Source organism: Rhineura floridana, chromosome 9 (genome assembly GCF_030035675.1).
Source record: "Rhineura floridana isolate rRhiFlo1 chromosome 9, rRhiFlo1.hap2, whole genome shotgun sequence".
Taxonomy (NCBI): Eukaryota; Metazoa; Chordata; class Lepidosauria; order Squamata; family Rhineuridae; genus Rhineura; species Rhineura floridana.
In genome coordinates, this window is record NC_084488.1 from 40,378,734 (window position 1) to 40,395,405 (window position 16,672).

At 38.4% G+C, this 16,672-nt stretch overlaps 1 protein-coding gene across 9 annotated transcripts in view; it reads right to left on the reverse strand.

Annotated features, from left to right (window-relative positions):
* SNX25 (sorting nexin 25) overlaps positions 1-16,672 on the reverse strand; it is a 138,386-nt gene that overhangs the window by 111,789 nt on the left and 9,925 nt on the right. For all 9 annotated transcript variants that reach the window (XR_009757721.1, XR_009757724.1, XR_009757722.1 and 6 more), the window contains exons 2-4: positions 13,028-13,112; positions 6,970-7,186; positions 1,560-1,732 (exon numbers count right to left, since the gene is read on the reverse strand). Coding sequence is in view for 4 of the 9 variants with exons in the window: in XM_061582897.1 (XP_061438881.1) it covers positions 1,560-1,732; positions 6,970-7,186; positions 13,028-13,112 (475 nt within the window). In the remaining 5 variants the exon portion in view is untranslated. The remainder of the gene's footprint in view (positions 1-1,559; positions 1,733-6,969; positions 7,187-13,027; positions 13,113-16,672) is intronic.

Sequence of the window (16,672 nt, forward strand, 5' to 3'; positions counted from 1 at the left end):
ACCCACACTCAGGATTCCTCTCGCTCCACACAAACCACAAGTAGTAAGCCAAGAACAAACATTGGCTACAGCTAGTGGTTCATCTGGCACAAGACAAACCATGAGCCTGGGTTCAGACTAAGGATGGGGCTTGCTGCCTAGTTCCGCTTGGATTCCGAGAGTCTGGTTTTTGTTCCTGATCCACCCTTTTTTGTTCCTGTTTGCTTTCGCAATTGCAGATCAGCTGATTTTTTTAAGCGAAACAAAGTAGCATAATTTTTTAACGAAAATGCTTGTGATGTTCCACATTTTTTAAATTTACATATCAATTAGGCAGATAATTGCCCACTGAGTCTGTCTCTTGCCTCAAGCTAACTGATGTGCTGCTTAATGATTCTCCCCCTTTCACTATTCTTGTTGTTTTGCAGTACTTTTGATTTTTACTGTTGAAAAGTGAACCACCACTGCTTATTTTAACTTTTTTCCTGCTAAATTTTAATCTTAAAAAAATTAATTAAAGTAACAAATATTTTACCACAAATTGCATTTTATTTATTCTATGTATTTATATAATAGAAATTGTGATGGTTATGTGTTTTAAAAGCAGAGAATAATATTGCTACTGCTATGATTTTGTCACTATTATTTTATATTTGAAAATCACTTATTTTTTCCTTAATTAAAAATGTGTATTTAAATAATAAATTTTAACCCTGAAAATTTCATGCTTGTGTGACTTCTTGAATTACTTTATTAGCAGCAGCACCACTACTACTACCTTGTATTTTATTTCTATGATTCCTTACAAGAGCCTGAAGAAATCCTAGAATTAATAAAATGAAGAGAATATCTGAGGGAGATTAATGGATGTAAATGGTGATTGCTGTCACCTAGCTGTTAAGAATGCATCAACTTAAAGGACAGCCAGTTACGAAGATAATAAGTGTAAAATTTGGAGCAGATTTCTTTTTTAAAAAAATCCATACTGACGACAGCCATGACCTGCTGCAAAAAATCAGTGCTGGTCCAAAAAGACAACAGACTGTTGGATTAAATTGAAATCCGGTACTAAACCCAATATAATGAATATTCTCCCCCATCCCTAGTTCAGACATAACAGTAAGTCTAACCATGGCTTACCTCTGGGTAGTGCAACAGCAGGACAACTAGGGGAGAAGCAAAGCAACCACAATGTGTACCCACACACTGTTGCTTAGTCATGGTTTGGTTTACTTTTATGTGTGAACTAGTCCCTTATATGCAACTTACATAGAAGTCTTGACCTTAAAATTTAACACTAACAGTAATATGTGCACACTAAGGGTCACCACACCCACAGAGGACCTCCCTGGCACCCACAGGCTCTCCTCCCCCTGCTGAAATCAGGCTTGAAAGAGGCATTCTATTGTAGCTAATAGGATAGGAACAGTGTGTGTTTAGTTACGTGGTGCCCAAGACAATATCTTTAGTTTGCAAATGTGCCCACAGGCCCAAAAAGATTGTTAACTCCTGATGTACAGACAGAGTCTGTAATCGTGATTTCAAGGGACATGCAAATGCTTAATCTTATCTGAAATTACCTTTTGATGCAAGTATTTCCGCAAGGACTATGCGTAAGGTCAGAGATCGAGCATCCTTTGAGGGCAGAAGACAAGACACCAGAATTTGAGAACATGCTTGCAGGAATCTTGCTTCTTCATCAGAGTTCTTCAAACACGGATGCAATAAAAATGGCCGAGGTTGCTCTTCTAGTCTAAAGAGGAGTACCAAAAATTTAATCAACTTCTAGTCATCACTGCTTAAAGATACCAAACCCATAAAAGAAGAAAATCAGCTATATTTAAAAACCATTGTTGCAGAATATGTGACAGGCAATGGATTTTTAAAAATTACAACATGACATAGTTGTACATTTCCCCATTGCAATCCTCTACCTTCTCCCTTCTTAACTCTTGAAAGAAAGGAATAATAGCATTTTAAAACACTTGGGGTTGTAATGTTAACAAGGTTACAAAAACGTCTGAATTTCTTACACACACATATTTTCAACCAGATGCATGATTGGCTATATTTGCATAACACTAAACTATGGTGAAGTCTAATGGTTTATGGGACAAGGTTTATGAGGACAGACATCCTGGGTTATATTCAACAAGTCCTATTCAGAGAAAGCCCAGTTAAATCAATGAAACTAAGGTAATAATGTCTATTAACTTCAGTTGGTCTACTCTGAGTAGGACTAAAGTTGAATATCACCTCATGTTCCTCACCCACATGTTCCCTCCTCTGATATGGTTGTGGAAGAGGTTAGAAGCTTTCACTTCAGTCTTATACTAACTAGTGCTTGGAATGTTCAGTTTAACAAAGTTAATTGAATTAGTTCAAAAATCTCTGAACTACACCTGAAAGTATTTCCCCTAATTGCTAAGTTAACTGAATGTTAATTAAGTTTATTTTGGGATAGAACTTTGAATAATTTCTAGTTCGACTTCAAGTTTAGTCTCTTACGTGGATTTTTCCTATTTAGATTCTTTGGGCCTTTAAGATTAAGGATAATTGTTGGGAAAAATAAACTATTCACATTCCAATGTGTGTACATTTTGATGTTTTCCTAGTCTTCAAGTATATTTTATACTTCAGCACTGCAGCTTGTAACATTCGAAATACTTTTTTTAAAAATTATTTTTTGCCAAGGATAATTTGGATGAACTTAAATTGATCTGTGAATGAACATGAACTACTCTACTCTGTTTTGTAAAGGGATTTAATGTGAACTGGAACTAGTTCCTTTTTGGACATTGTGAGCTTAAACTGGAACTAGTTCCTTCTTAAAATGAACTTTCCAAGCTCTGAAGACATTTCTGTTAACCTCTGTTCTTTGGCCAATCAGGTCTCTGCGCTACTCAACCAATCCTAATCCAAAAATATATCTACAGCAAAGAGGAACTTTCCCCCAATGTATTCCTGAGAAGAAAAATCATGCGAAATTTGACTATTAGGAGAAATGCCAGGTTTTTGGCCCCTTTTGCGCAGGTTCCCATTCCCTCCCGTTTTCAGGAGGGCAATCCAACCACAGTATAGGACTAGGGAAGATTTCTTGAAAAGCAGACCTCCTGGTCTTCTGAGGATGTTCAGAGCTGTTTCCTTGTATGCCGTAGCCACAGCCATGCAGCACATTTCTGAAAGCTTAGGCCCCAGGACTGTATGTCTTTCCTGATCATGTTTGCTTACTTTTAGTTCACTAAGCTGCCTAGTTTATGTGTGAGCACCACTGGACATACTGAGTATCTTTTTTGTACAAAGAATGTTTTTTTACTTATACAATTTTTGTTTAATGGATGGGAGGGTGGGGGCTTAAAATTATTGCTTTTAAAAATGTGTTTTCCAATCCTGCAGCAGTTCACCCTCATTAATTATGTTTTCTGAGACAGAAGGGGAGAGTGGCTTCATTCAAAGGCATGCTGGGGCATCTATTTCTTTTCGGCAAGGATGGATGCTATGAACCTGGCAACTTGTTGATACAGATGATGCCTGATGGAAATGGTGCTTATAGCTTGTTTTAACCTGGGCTTATTTATTATGTAAATGTACTGATTACTGTTGCTAGTTTGGTGTGGGGAGACTGAGGGCAAAACAATAATATTTTAAGATTGGAAGTTATACTCTTTACACAAAGAATGGTAATGAAACTATTTTATTTAAAACAAACTGGAACACATATTAGGCATGAGAAGCCCACCAGAAATCTCTCTTAGGATCCTGACAGTGTTGTGTGTTTTTTTAACCTGGACTGGAACTGCTCTAGATTCTGACTGGATTCCTTTAACATTACAGTGATTACTATATGTTAGTACTAGAGCCAATTGTTTCTGTTTTTTCCTCTTGGCATTTTGTTAAAAGAAGAGTAGCAATTCCACTGTGCAATCATCTTACCAAATCCAAGCAGTGATTCCTCACTGGAGAAGCAGGTGCATTCTGTGTATGCTCATGCAATTTATTTCAGAGGCTCATAATTCTTAATGTCTCCCCCTGTTCAAGTTAAACCCTTCAGATTTTAAATTGCTTTGATTGGGTAGAATATTGCCTGCACATTTTTCATATCAGTTAGCCAATTGGCAAGAGCCTTCTTAAAAACAAAGACAAAACACAAAAATAGCCAACTAGAAGATCTGGAGGCCTAATTCAAAAATCCTCCTCTCTGCCACAGGCTCGTTCTATGTTATTAGGTACATTACTCTGATATACCTTCAATCAAAAGGGTAGCCAACTAAACATGGCTTACAGCAAAAACGAAACAATTGTGCAGTAGCACAGTCAAGGCTGAGTGGTAATTTTAATCCTGATCCCACAGGTCCTACGTTACTTAAGCCCCCCCCTTCCTCTTTCACACGTACTAACAGTATGAAAAGCACAGGGCCTTGAAGGAGCTCTTGTGAGAACTGTATCTCTAATAGTCCCCTGTGCCCCTCATCCTGCTAGCAAGACAACAGGGCAATGGAGGGAGAGCTCCCTGCATGCCTTCTATGCTGCTCCGCCACCAGCAAATGAAGAGTAGGGGAGAATAAGCTGGGGGATGGTAACAGAGGCAGGGGATGATAGGCTGATGTGCATGTAAAGCCTTTTCAAGACTTTCAATTGGCTCAGGAAATTTTTCCAGGCTTCTCAAAAAAAAATATGGGGAAACTGAGGCCTTGCCCATTTCCACATATTTGTCTGAGCAGCTGGGCTAGTAACTTGGCTTAGTTAGAGAAGCTGGTTTTTCAAATCTAAATTAGCACACACACAATAAGGATCAAATAAGGAACAGATTTGAGGCTTTAAACTTAGTTGACAGAGAACCAGTAGAACTATGCAGTGAAGCCAGAGACATTATCAGAGAAGAATGCAAAAAGACAGTACCTCTACAGTAGTTAAAAAGAGAGAAAGACCTCAATGGATGACTGAAGAAACTCTTAAAATGGTTAAAGACAGAAGGAAAGCAAACGCAAAAGGAGATAGAAACACCGTTAGAACCCTAAATGCAACAATACAATGACTAGTACGTAGGAACAAAGAGAACTATTACAATAGTTACTGTATAGAAATAGAAGAGGACAACAAAAAGGGAAGAACAAGAGCCCTATTCCAAAAGATTAGAGAAATGAAAGGGAAATTAAAACCAAGGGCAGGGATGTTGAATAATCAACAGGGAAACACACTGACTTACTGAGGAAGATGGAAGCAATGCACGGAAGAACTCTATAAAAGAGATGCAAGGATGACAGATTCATTCACGGAGGAACCGTATGATAAAGAACCAGAAATGTTAGAATGTGAGGTGAAAGCTGCTCTTAAAATACTTGGAAGAAACAAATCACCAGGAACAGATGGCATGCCAATAGAGTTGCTACAAGTTACTGAGGCGGAATCTGTCCAAATTTTGACAAAAAATTGTCAACAAATATGGAAAACTAAACAATGGCCCACAGACTGGAAGCTTTCCATATATATCCCAATTCCAAAGAAAGGGGATCCCAGGGAATGCAGTAATTATCAAACTATTGCCTTAATATCTCATGCAAGTAAAGTAATGCTCAAGATTCTACTACAACAAAGGCTCTTACCATATATGGAATGAGAAATGCCAGATGTCCAAGCTGGATTTAGAAAGGGAAGAGTTACCAGAGATCAGGTCGCAAACATATGTTGGATAATGGAACAGACCATTTCAGAAGAAAATCACTCTGTGCTTATACCTTACAACAAAGCCTTTGATTGTGTAGATCATGAAAAACTATGGAATGCTTTAAAAGAAATGGGGGTGCTACAGCATCTGATTGTCCTGATGCGCAACCTATACTGTATCCTGGACAAGAGGCTACTGTAAGGACAGAATATAGAGAAACCAAGTGGTTCCCCATCGGAAAAGGTGTGAGACAAGGGTGTATTTTATGACCCTACTTGTTTAGTCTATATGCTGAACATGCCATACGGAAAGCGGAATTGGACGAAGATGAAGTAGGTGTGAAAACTGGAGGGAGAAATATCAATAATTTAAGACATGCAGACAATACCATACTCTTAGCAGAAACCAGGAATGATTTGAAGTGAATGCTGATGAAAGTTAAAGAGGAAATCACAAAAGCAGGACTACAGCTGAACATCAAGAAGACTAAAGTAATGACAACAGAAGATTTATGTAACTTCGAAGTTGATAATGAGGACATTATTATCAATACCTTGGCACAGTCATTAACCAAAGTGGAGACAATAGTCAAGAAATCAGAAGGCGGCTAGTACTGGGGAGGGCAGCTATGAGAGAACTAGAAAAGGTCCTCAAATGCAAAGATGGATCACTGAACACTAAAGTCAGGATCATTCAGACCATGGTATCCCCAATCTCTATGTATGGATGTGAAAGTTGGACAATGAAAAAAGCAGATAAGAGAAAAATCAGTTCATTTGAAATGTGGTGTTGGAAGAGAGCTTTGTGCATACCATGGACTGTGCAAAAGACAAATAATTGGGCGTTAGAACAAATTAAACCAGAGCTATCACTAGAAGCTAAAACAATGAAACTGAGGTTATCATATTTTGGACACATAATGAGAAGACATGATTCACTAGAAAATACAATAGTGCTGGGAAAAACAGAAGGGAATAGGTGGGAAAAGGAGGGCCCACAGGCCTGGCAGGAGAATAGGATCATGCCTATACTTCCCATTTCCTATTTGCTACTGATCCATTCCTGTCCAGCTCAATTGACTAGACACAAGCCAACCACAAGGTGTGAGAAGGGAGCATGTAGTATATGTAGTATCTCACAGTTTGGACTTGTCTTGTGGTCCACATGCCAAAAAGGTTGGTCACTCACCAGTACTATAGTTGATGTTTCTGTCCATCTTGCCTCAAAGGAGGCTCTGCCATATCGATACAGTTCAAATATAAGCAGAAGGGGGAAAAGAAACTAAACTAAAATGGAGCAAGAGTGGGGTGGAGATATGTTTTTACCTGGAACTGGCTGCTTTAAGGTCACAAAAGTGGGCAAACAAAGCTTTCACTACATCACTGCAGACAACTTTAACTACATCGATGTGACTGAGCCTCTGTCGCAGCTGCTTGGCAACTTCCCAGAAGTCTTCGGATAGGAGGTGGTACAGATGTCCCTCGTCTCTGCTGAGGTGCCCATACCAAGACAAAATGTAATCTCTGTAGCTGTAGTCAAACACTGAAACCAAAGCAACACCAAAGGTGAAGTTGCAGAATTCAGTCAGGAGGCTTACAAAAACAGTTATGAACCATTAGCGCTTGAACAGGTTGCCCATTTTCACCTTCAGGGTATCACTTTCTCTTCCCTTTTCAAAATAAGAAAAGCAGGCAATGCTACAAGAAAATTGGTCCTGAGAGAGATTACCAGAGGTTATCTTGGAAAGCCTGCAAGTGGACTGTCAGCCACCTGAATAGAAATCCTGAGTAGCTACCTATTATTCTAAGTAAAAATAAAATAATTTTCCACAGATAGAACAACTGTTTTAATTAAGTACATCTGATAAAATATATTGTATTCCAGGCAAGAGCAACCTTCATTTTATGAAGCGATCAGCTGCCGAGCTGTATCACACCTTCAGCCAGACATGTCTATTTCTCTTAAATCATGTCCTTTATAATCTGGACCCCTATATCTGTAAATAGGCACATCTTATTGAGTTACAGTAAAAAGCATCAGGTTACTCACTAAGACACTGTGTTGGTTTGTCTCATGCTCTTTTAAAATGAATTACTTCCCCTGTTACAGAAACTACTGCTTGCCATTCAGTTTGCGATTTATATATAACAGCAAATTATCAATTTTTACAAAAGCAGTTAATTAAGAAGAATGCATGAGAGAACAAGGTACCACACAATACCTCTTCACATAACAAACATTAGGTAACATTACAGATGACCTATCCCATTATGAACTACAGAATAAATAGGGATGTGCATCTAAAAATGTTGACCGGGTGGTTCCAATGTAAAACTATGCCCTTTCACCTATCACAGCTCCTTAGTATCAAGTCTCTTATCTCTAGTCACTCTTTCAAGTATTGAAAGCACTTCACATAAATTACCACAGCCTGTGCTATATGTCCATTTTATTGCACAAGAAAGCAGCAATTGTTATTCCACTATTAAAAAATACCCAAAGTGTGGTCTGAGGGCTTCAGATACAACCATCTTGATGACGTTAAGCAGGTCTAGATCTGGTCACTACCTGTATGCCTGTGAATCCCATGTATGAAAGTACTAAACAAAACAAATAGATTGGGTACCTAAGAATCTTTTTTCCTATTCCTGCATCTGCTGTAGGGAAAGCAACACTATCTTAGTACTTAACACAACATATTAGGTTACTGGGAAGATTCTTCCTTCATTTACTGCAATGATGAGTGCTGTACAGAACATGAGTTCCAAAAGTACCTAATGGAAAATCCCTGTGACATCACTGCGGCAAACAATACAAGCCTCTTCCCCTGCTACTTTGGTGACTAGAGTACTTCAGTTTCCTGTTCTTAAGAATTATTTTTTAAAAGTCTGTTCACTGTAGTAGTAAAGCAGGGACTATTCCTGTAGTTTTTAAACAGACAGAAGTGATTAAGGCCACAGCAAAGGTACTTTCTACCACTGTAGCACAGCCTTTGCAACTCAGAAATAATTTACAGATACTCACTAAGGGACAACAAAGTACTATACTTTATCAGCTGGTTACTCAACCTAAGCTATACCTTTACCCTTTTCTAATTAAATTATTTGGACATCACCTTTGGAAGACCAAAGGCAACACAATATATTTTATAAAATAGGGACACATCAATGTCTACACAGAATGGTAAATTCTTTGATTATGAATGTATGGGTTTTAAATACCACCTATTACAGACTTCAGATGAAACAATCAAATTGATTGAATGAATCATGTCTCCTACCCACAGTGCTTGCTCTAACTGCCTGTTCACTACATGGAAAATCCATTGCCACAGAAAGTAGATACTTTTGAGGGTTATGAAAAAATCCTGTTTGTTTAAATTGTGTTTTAATGTGTATTGTATAATGTATCCTGCCATTTGTATTGAAATGTACATTGTAATGTGCTTGATGGAGGAAGTCTTCTGTTTGGTGAAAGCTGGTTTATCTGTCACTGGGGGACCTTAGCTGACGGGTTGGAGATAGAACTCTCAGTATGGAAAAGAAGGCTACCTATTAGCTACCAGGCCAAGTTCAAGGTACTAGTTTTGGTGTACAAAGCCCTATACAACTTGGGACCAGGATACCTGAAAGATCATCTTATCCCTTATATACCCAGTCGATCACTGCGCTCTGCAGGTGAGGGCCTCCTGCAGATACCATCTTATCAGGAGGTCCATTTTGCACAACATAGGAAGCGGACCTTTAGTGTAGCGGCACCTACCCTTTGGAATTCTCTCCCCTTAAATATTAGACAGGTGCCATCTCTGTTATCTTTTTGGTGCCTACTGAAGACTTTCAACAAGCCTTTTAAGTAGAGACCTTATGCCAGTCTGTGTCTGTGTTGGAAATGCTTTTTAATGCGTTTTAACGGTTTTTTTTAAAAAAAGATGGTTTTAAAGATGTTTTGTTTTAAAGTCTGTTTTTATGATGTTTTAAAGTGTTTTTAGTGCTTTTGTTTGCCACTCTGGGCTTCTACTGGGAGGAAGGGTGGGATATAAATCTAATTAATTAATTGAAATTAACTAACTAAGAATGAAAGATATTCACATTCTGACTGGTGGCTGCAAATTTAGAATTCTTAGTTATTATTATTATTATTTATTAGATTTATATCCTGCCCTTTCTTCTAGAAGGAGCCCTGGGCGGCAAACAAAAGCACAAAAACACTTTAACACATCATAAAAACAGACTTTGAAATATATTAAAACAAAACAACCATTAAAAACATATTAAATCAAAACATCTTTAAAAACATTTTAGAAAAGCTTTAAAACCATCTATTTTTTTTTAAAGGTTTAAAAACATATTAAAAAGCAATTCTAACACAGACACAGGCTGGGATAAGGGCTCTACTTAAAAGGCTTGTTGAAAGAGGAAGGTCTTCAGTAGGTGCCGAAAAGATTACAGAGATGGCACCTGTCTAATATTTAAGGGGAGGGAATTCCAAAGGGTAGGTGCCACTACGCTAAAGGTCTGTTTCCTATGTTGTGCGGAACGGACCTCCTGATAAGATGGTATCTGCAGGAGGCCCTCACCTGTTAGTTAGACAGTGTTAGTTAGTTAGACTGTTATTGTGATTGGCTGGGACTAGGGAGGCCAGAAGAAGTGAATATATGGCTGGGTCCTAGTCAGTCAGGGTCAGTCCATGTTGGTTGGTGCTTGTGGCGGACAGCCAGAAGAAGACAGCAAAGAAAAAGGATCAAGGTAAGAGAAAGAAAACCTCAGGGGAAGGCAGAGTGTCTTGGCGGCTGAAGACTTGCTGAGGTAGCTGAAGCACTTGGCTTATGCTGAAAAGACAAAGGGATAACCTGTCTACAAAACTGAGGTAAAAGGAATGTGAGGCAGGTTGGAATGCTAGACTCTGGTGTCTGGTAGGAGAGCCAACCGAAGGTTCCAGGGCAATACAGCAAAAACAGACCTGTACTTCAGCAGATCAATAGACTATGAAACAGAAGCTTCAGCAAAAGTCCGGATTTACAGTGTTGATGAGGCTTAACTGGGGTTAAGTCTGGCAAAAGAGACTGTATTGGTTTATTAATAGTAGTGTAAAATAAGCTATTTTAAAGTTACAGTAACAAGTTAGCAAAGTGTATAACGAGAAAGAACTATATTAAAATAACTACATACACTTGGAAGCTGCATAATCTTGTAATAAGCAAACAATATTTTTGTAAAAATATAGTAACTATATCTGACTGGCTTTGTATTATTATTATTATTATTTTATTGATTGATTTTATATCCCACCCTTCCTCCGAAGGAGCCCACCTATAGTCCACCTTTACCACACCTATTACCCACAGTTATCAGGGTTATTGGTAAGTTAAGGGTATAAATAATAATAAATATTGGCAGTGGTATGGGCTTAGTAAAACCAATGGAGTGGAAGTTGGATACTGTTAAGAAGAAGAAACACTCCCCTTCCCTCCACAAGGGTCAACAACAATTTTTCATAGCAAAAGATCCCCAATATTGAAGAGGTGACAATATAAAAGATTTAAAATAACAAAAACCTACAGAGACAGAAAGATGCAGGAACACAAAATAGCAACATTGCAAGTAACAATATATTGCTTGGGGGGGGGGTCAACCATGAGCTAGGCCAAAAGCCTTCTGAAAATAGCAAAGTCTTCAACCGGCACCTGAACACAATTACCAAGAGAACTGAGTGCATCTCCTGAGGCAAGGAGCTCCACATCCCAAGGGTTACCACAGATAATGTCCTTCTAGCCAGCCTCAACTCTGACTGTGGTGGGGTGTGCACAGAAGGACCTCCCCCAACAATCTAAGTAGAAAGACAGGTTTATATGGATGGCAACAGCCCAGTATCCTGGGCCCAAGCCATTTAGGGTTTTAAATAGAAGCATCAAGCCCTTTGAATTGAAACTGGAAACAGACTGGAAGCCAGTGAAATTGATATAACAATGGAGTCATGTGTTACTGTTTTTGTTTTTTTAAAAACTGCATTAACAACCTTTGCTGCCTCATTTTGTATCAACTAGGGATAGGGGAGAATATCCACTAAATCGGACTTAGTCCCAGATTTCGACTGAATTCAACAGTCCGCTGTCTTTTCAGACCGGCACTGATTTCTTGCAGCAGGCCATGGCTGTAATTGGCTTGGATTTATTTTCAGAATTTTTTTGTGTGTATGTAATTTTTATGTAATTATGTTCGTAATTGTATTTCCTCTAAGTTGATGCATTCTTAACGGCTGTGCAGGTGTGATAACGATCATCATAAATATCCATAAACCTGAGGTAAGAAACAGACTCAAAGGCGATTATTTGCCTCATTGATATGTAAATAGGAAAAAAGTGAAGCATTACATAAGCATTTACGTTATTTATTTATTTATTTATTATTTGATTTATATCCCGCCCTTCCTCCCAGCAGAAGCCCAGGGCAGCAAACAAAAGCACCAAAAACACTTCAAGACATCATAAAAACAGACCTTAAAATACATTAAAAGATCTGTAAAACTTTTTTTAAAAAAGCTTTCAAGACATTTTTTAAAAACATTAAAAATTACGCAATTTTTTTTGCCAACAAAAAAAAAACAGGAACTCGAATTGGCAAGTGAAAATGCAAGTGGGAACAAAAAAAAGGGTGGACCAAGATCGGACTATCGGAATTCAAGTGGATCGGGACTAAGCAGCGAACACCATCCCCAGTATCAACTGTACTTTCCAAATGCTTTTCAAAAACATCCCCATATGCAGAATACTGGTGTAAACTAAGGCACATTGATTGTTGACAGATTTGGCTTATCCAGAAATAGCCATAACCAGCACACCAGCCTAAGCTGTGCAAAAGTGCTCTCCTGGTTACAGCTGCCACCTACATGTCCATGAGCAAGGCCAGAAGCAACAGGACACCCAGACTGAGGACCTGATCCTTCTTGATGGGGTTGCACTCCCTTGCTGACCAAGACTACTTCTGCCCTGGCCAACTGAGCTTAAATTTGTTAGCCCTACATCCAGTCTATTGCCACTTTCCAATGCAGCCCCCACATGTCATCTCCAACCCTATTCTGGAGGGTTCCCTGAGCTTCCACAGCTGCAAGAAGAAACAGGAGCAGAGACCCAAGAGCATCCCATTCTGTCAGGGGAACTCCACTCATGCAATACCGGATTCAAGCAACCATATGTCTATGGTAGCCGATGATAACACCATTACCAACATTCCAGTTCCCTGCTACTAATTGTGCAACCTGATGTATCCTGAAGTATTGGGGGACAGATTTTCACATTTTTATTTTTTTAAAAACCTCACACAGTAAGAATTATTGAGAGTAATGGCTTTTCATTAAGTAATTGATTATCTCCTAGGACAAACTTACCTTCTTTCAGAGCTTTATCCATGTTATGAGAAATCATCACTCTCCTTGACTGCAGAGATTCATGTGAGCTTCCAGATAAAAGATTCTGAAAGACAGCAAATACACACACACCTAAGGTTTGGATGAATGTGGCATGTAAAGAATTGTATTTAATTACTAAATCCAGGACAGTTCACACTGTGTTTGAGATATCTAGCCTAGCCTTACAAACTGTTACTAAGCAGGAACTTCTTTCCAGGGCTGTGGAGTCGGTACGCCAAACCTTCAACTCCGACTCCTCTATTTTTCTACTGTCCGACTCCTTCATAAATGGCAAATGTATATTAACTAGTAATAACAAATTTACTGTAGTAAAATGGTAGCACAAGGCATTTCATTACCACCACGTGAATCATCAGGCTAGATTGATAGAACATAAAATATATTTATTTGATTAAAATTTCTGAACAAGAAAACTTTCCTAAATTCCTATGAAAGTTTTTATTTTGAAGCCGGAGTCGTACATTTCTACCGACTCCGACTCCAGCCAAATTGCTTCCGACTCTGACTCCACGACTCCGGCTCCACAGCCCTACTTCTTTCAAAGCTGGGGTTACCGATACCCCTGACTAGTCTCCCGACTCCAAAGTTGCTCAGTTTTTTAAAACACTCTCTTAGCAGGCAATCTGAAGCTTGCAAATTATGTATCATTTGCAAATGAGGATATGCAAATTAAAGAGCGAAGATCTACATTCATAAAGAGCTATCTACATTCCTCCTACTGGGAGGGAGGGAGGGAGGATAAATAAATAAATAAATAAATAAATAAATGGAAGTGAACTATTTATCTTTTAGAACTGCCAACCAGTAGAAGGTTTAACAGTCATAATATTAGAGACATAACTACTACCATATATTTGAAGTCATAAGTACTGTAGTCAGCATTTAGCATTGCTAATACTAAAGGGGGGGAAACATGAAGAAAATCAGCATCTCGTCTAGCAGGACTCCCTGTACAATAGTTTGTGTCCAATAAATGCATATCGGCACACATAAAATATATCTCTCTCAGAGTCTCCAAAGACTGAAAGAGCAATGCTATGCAAACAGGAAGATTCAATTGTTCACCAAGATAGCACAAATGTTCACTGGCATTGTGTTTGAAGTATAAGGTAACCATCTTTAATTACAATACCCCAGAAAAAATATATTTACAGCTTGCTTTACCCTGAGGACTTGAGGGAAGTCACCATATGTCATAACACTGTTGTTATGTGCCTTCAAGTCAATTATGACTTATGGCAACCCTATGAATCAGTGACCTCCAATAGCATCTGTTATAAACCACCCTGTTCAGATCTTGTAAGTTCAGGTCTGTGGCTTCCTTTATGGAATCAATCCGTCTTTTGTTTGGTGTTCCTCTTTTTCTACTCCCTCCTGTTTTTCCCAGCATTAGTGTCTTTTCTAGTGAATCATGTCTTCTCATTATGTGTCCAAAGTATGATAACCTCCATTTCATCATTTTAGTAGCGAAAAAAGTAGTCTTTAAGATCTGGTCCAAGAAAAACCTGTGTGGTTCAATATAGTTATATGTTACATATTATAGTAATGTTTAGGAGGCAATTAAGACATTTAAAGAAACACAGAAATGGCCTTTCTGCACAGAAGAATGTGCCAAATTTGGACGATCATATTTCAGTTTAATAAACTGAGATGAGCAGGTGTTTGCCCACGAATGTACCCCCTTCACTCCTTCCTTTGCAGCATGAGTAATCAAACCAGGAAGCCTTTAATTAACCATACTTGAAGTTGGTTTTACATGGGGCACTTGTTCTGAAGCTGGTAAGTATAATTTCCCAGTTTAGACAAAATGGGGAAAGTTGGTTAATTAGAGGCTCCCTGCTTTGATTGTTTGTACAGCAAAAAGGACGCATACGCAGGCAAAAGGCTTGTTTGTATGTTGGCTTATTAGGCTGAAGATATGATCGTCTGAACCGGCCCATGCAGGAGGACATTTCAATAAGAATCACATACTGTACACTTTAAATAAAGCTAGAGAACCAGTACTAAAATGTTACTTTTTCAGATTTATTTGAAAATTGGTCTGATCTGTATTAATAAGAATGTTTACTGAACTGGAAAGTGTAGTTATGCTATATTAACCAATCTAGATATATGTTAGCTATGTGTTTGCTTTATTAAAAAAAAAAACAGGCCTTCCGTTGGGGTACTAGATGTTGAAGGAAACCTGAATAGTTTAATACAGCTTTATTTCTGGTTCCAGAGATGGGGAATTAGACATTGGTATGCTTCTTGCTCCCAGAAAGTCTTGTTGCAACCTAATACCTAAAACCACCCAGAGAGCTTCGGCTATGGGGCGGTATATAAATGTAATACATAAATAATAATACATACCTGATCAGCACCTAAACAACCTCATTCATGTGGCCCCAAACAAAAGTGGAAATAACATGTGTACATATTTTCTACCTGGTAGTGATTTCTTATTTGTCACAGTCAACCACACTCATCTGCTACCTCCTCCCCCATTTTATTTTAAGATTGTGACCAGATGCAGACTCTGTGGCTTCAACATCAGTGGACTTTTTTCCTCTCCTTCTGTTCTCAGATGTTCCACTTACCATCTAAAAAGAAGCAGATAATTGCTCATGGAATACTACTATCCTACTCCATGCAGCTTCAGTAAAATGCTATCCAGGTCCAACATTTTAGGTAAATCACTGTGGCAGTTGGTTAAGAGCAAAAAATAAAATCAGTTTACAAAACAGGACAGAAAAGAAAGGAAACTAGTCTGGCTTGGATTAGCATTTTTGTTGGTAGAGGTACTTAAAATGGCAGTTGCTAGAGGGACTTAAAAAGTGAAAAATTTGCAAAGGATTTAATTCTGCTGCCTGAACCTTCCATAACTAAAGTAGGAGACATTGCAATTCCAAGGTTACATTTCTGTAAGTAATTAAGAAATTGCCCCCATCTGAGAATGTTATCTAGTGACAGAATCCAAACTACAAGGACAAGGAGTATTCATTCTTGAATCCGGGAAGGCTAAGGTATGCTGGGCCACTATGCAAAGATAGCAGTTATCAAGAACTACACATTAGGTCACACTTTAGAATGAAACTGATTCTATTACTAAAGGCCAACTAGCAGTTTAAGTATACAAACCAGTAAGTACGCAAAAGTATATTATATTATATTTCACAAAGCAAGCAACAGTGTGTCCAATGAACTACTGCAAAAAGATGCGTGTGCAAGTAACTTCTTTGGACTTTCCACAGTATTGTTCCTACATATCTAGTACTTGGAATGGTGTAATTTATTGGGGATTTTAAAAAAAACTTCCAATTAAGCTATATTAGCAGATTAAAAACTAGCAGTTTGGCCTTTAATAATTCAGGAAGTAACAGTCTCCATGACTGCTGACAGCAGCTGCCTGTGGATTACTGTAAGATTTGTCTTTCAGAGGGAAACACTGCTAGTGCCCAGCCATAACATCCAGTAGAGAGCACTTTTGGTGGCACTTGCTATTTTAAAGGGATAAAACAAACAGCCTACCATTCATTCCATGCTTGCTAAAGAGGAGATATCCTAAAGTCAAATAAAATCGTCTTGATCTTTATTAGTTTGTGAGTGATGAGCTGAGTCAAC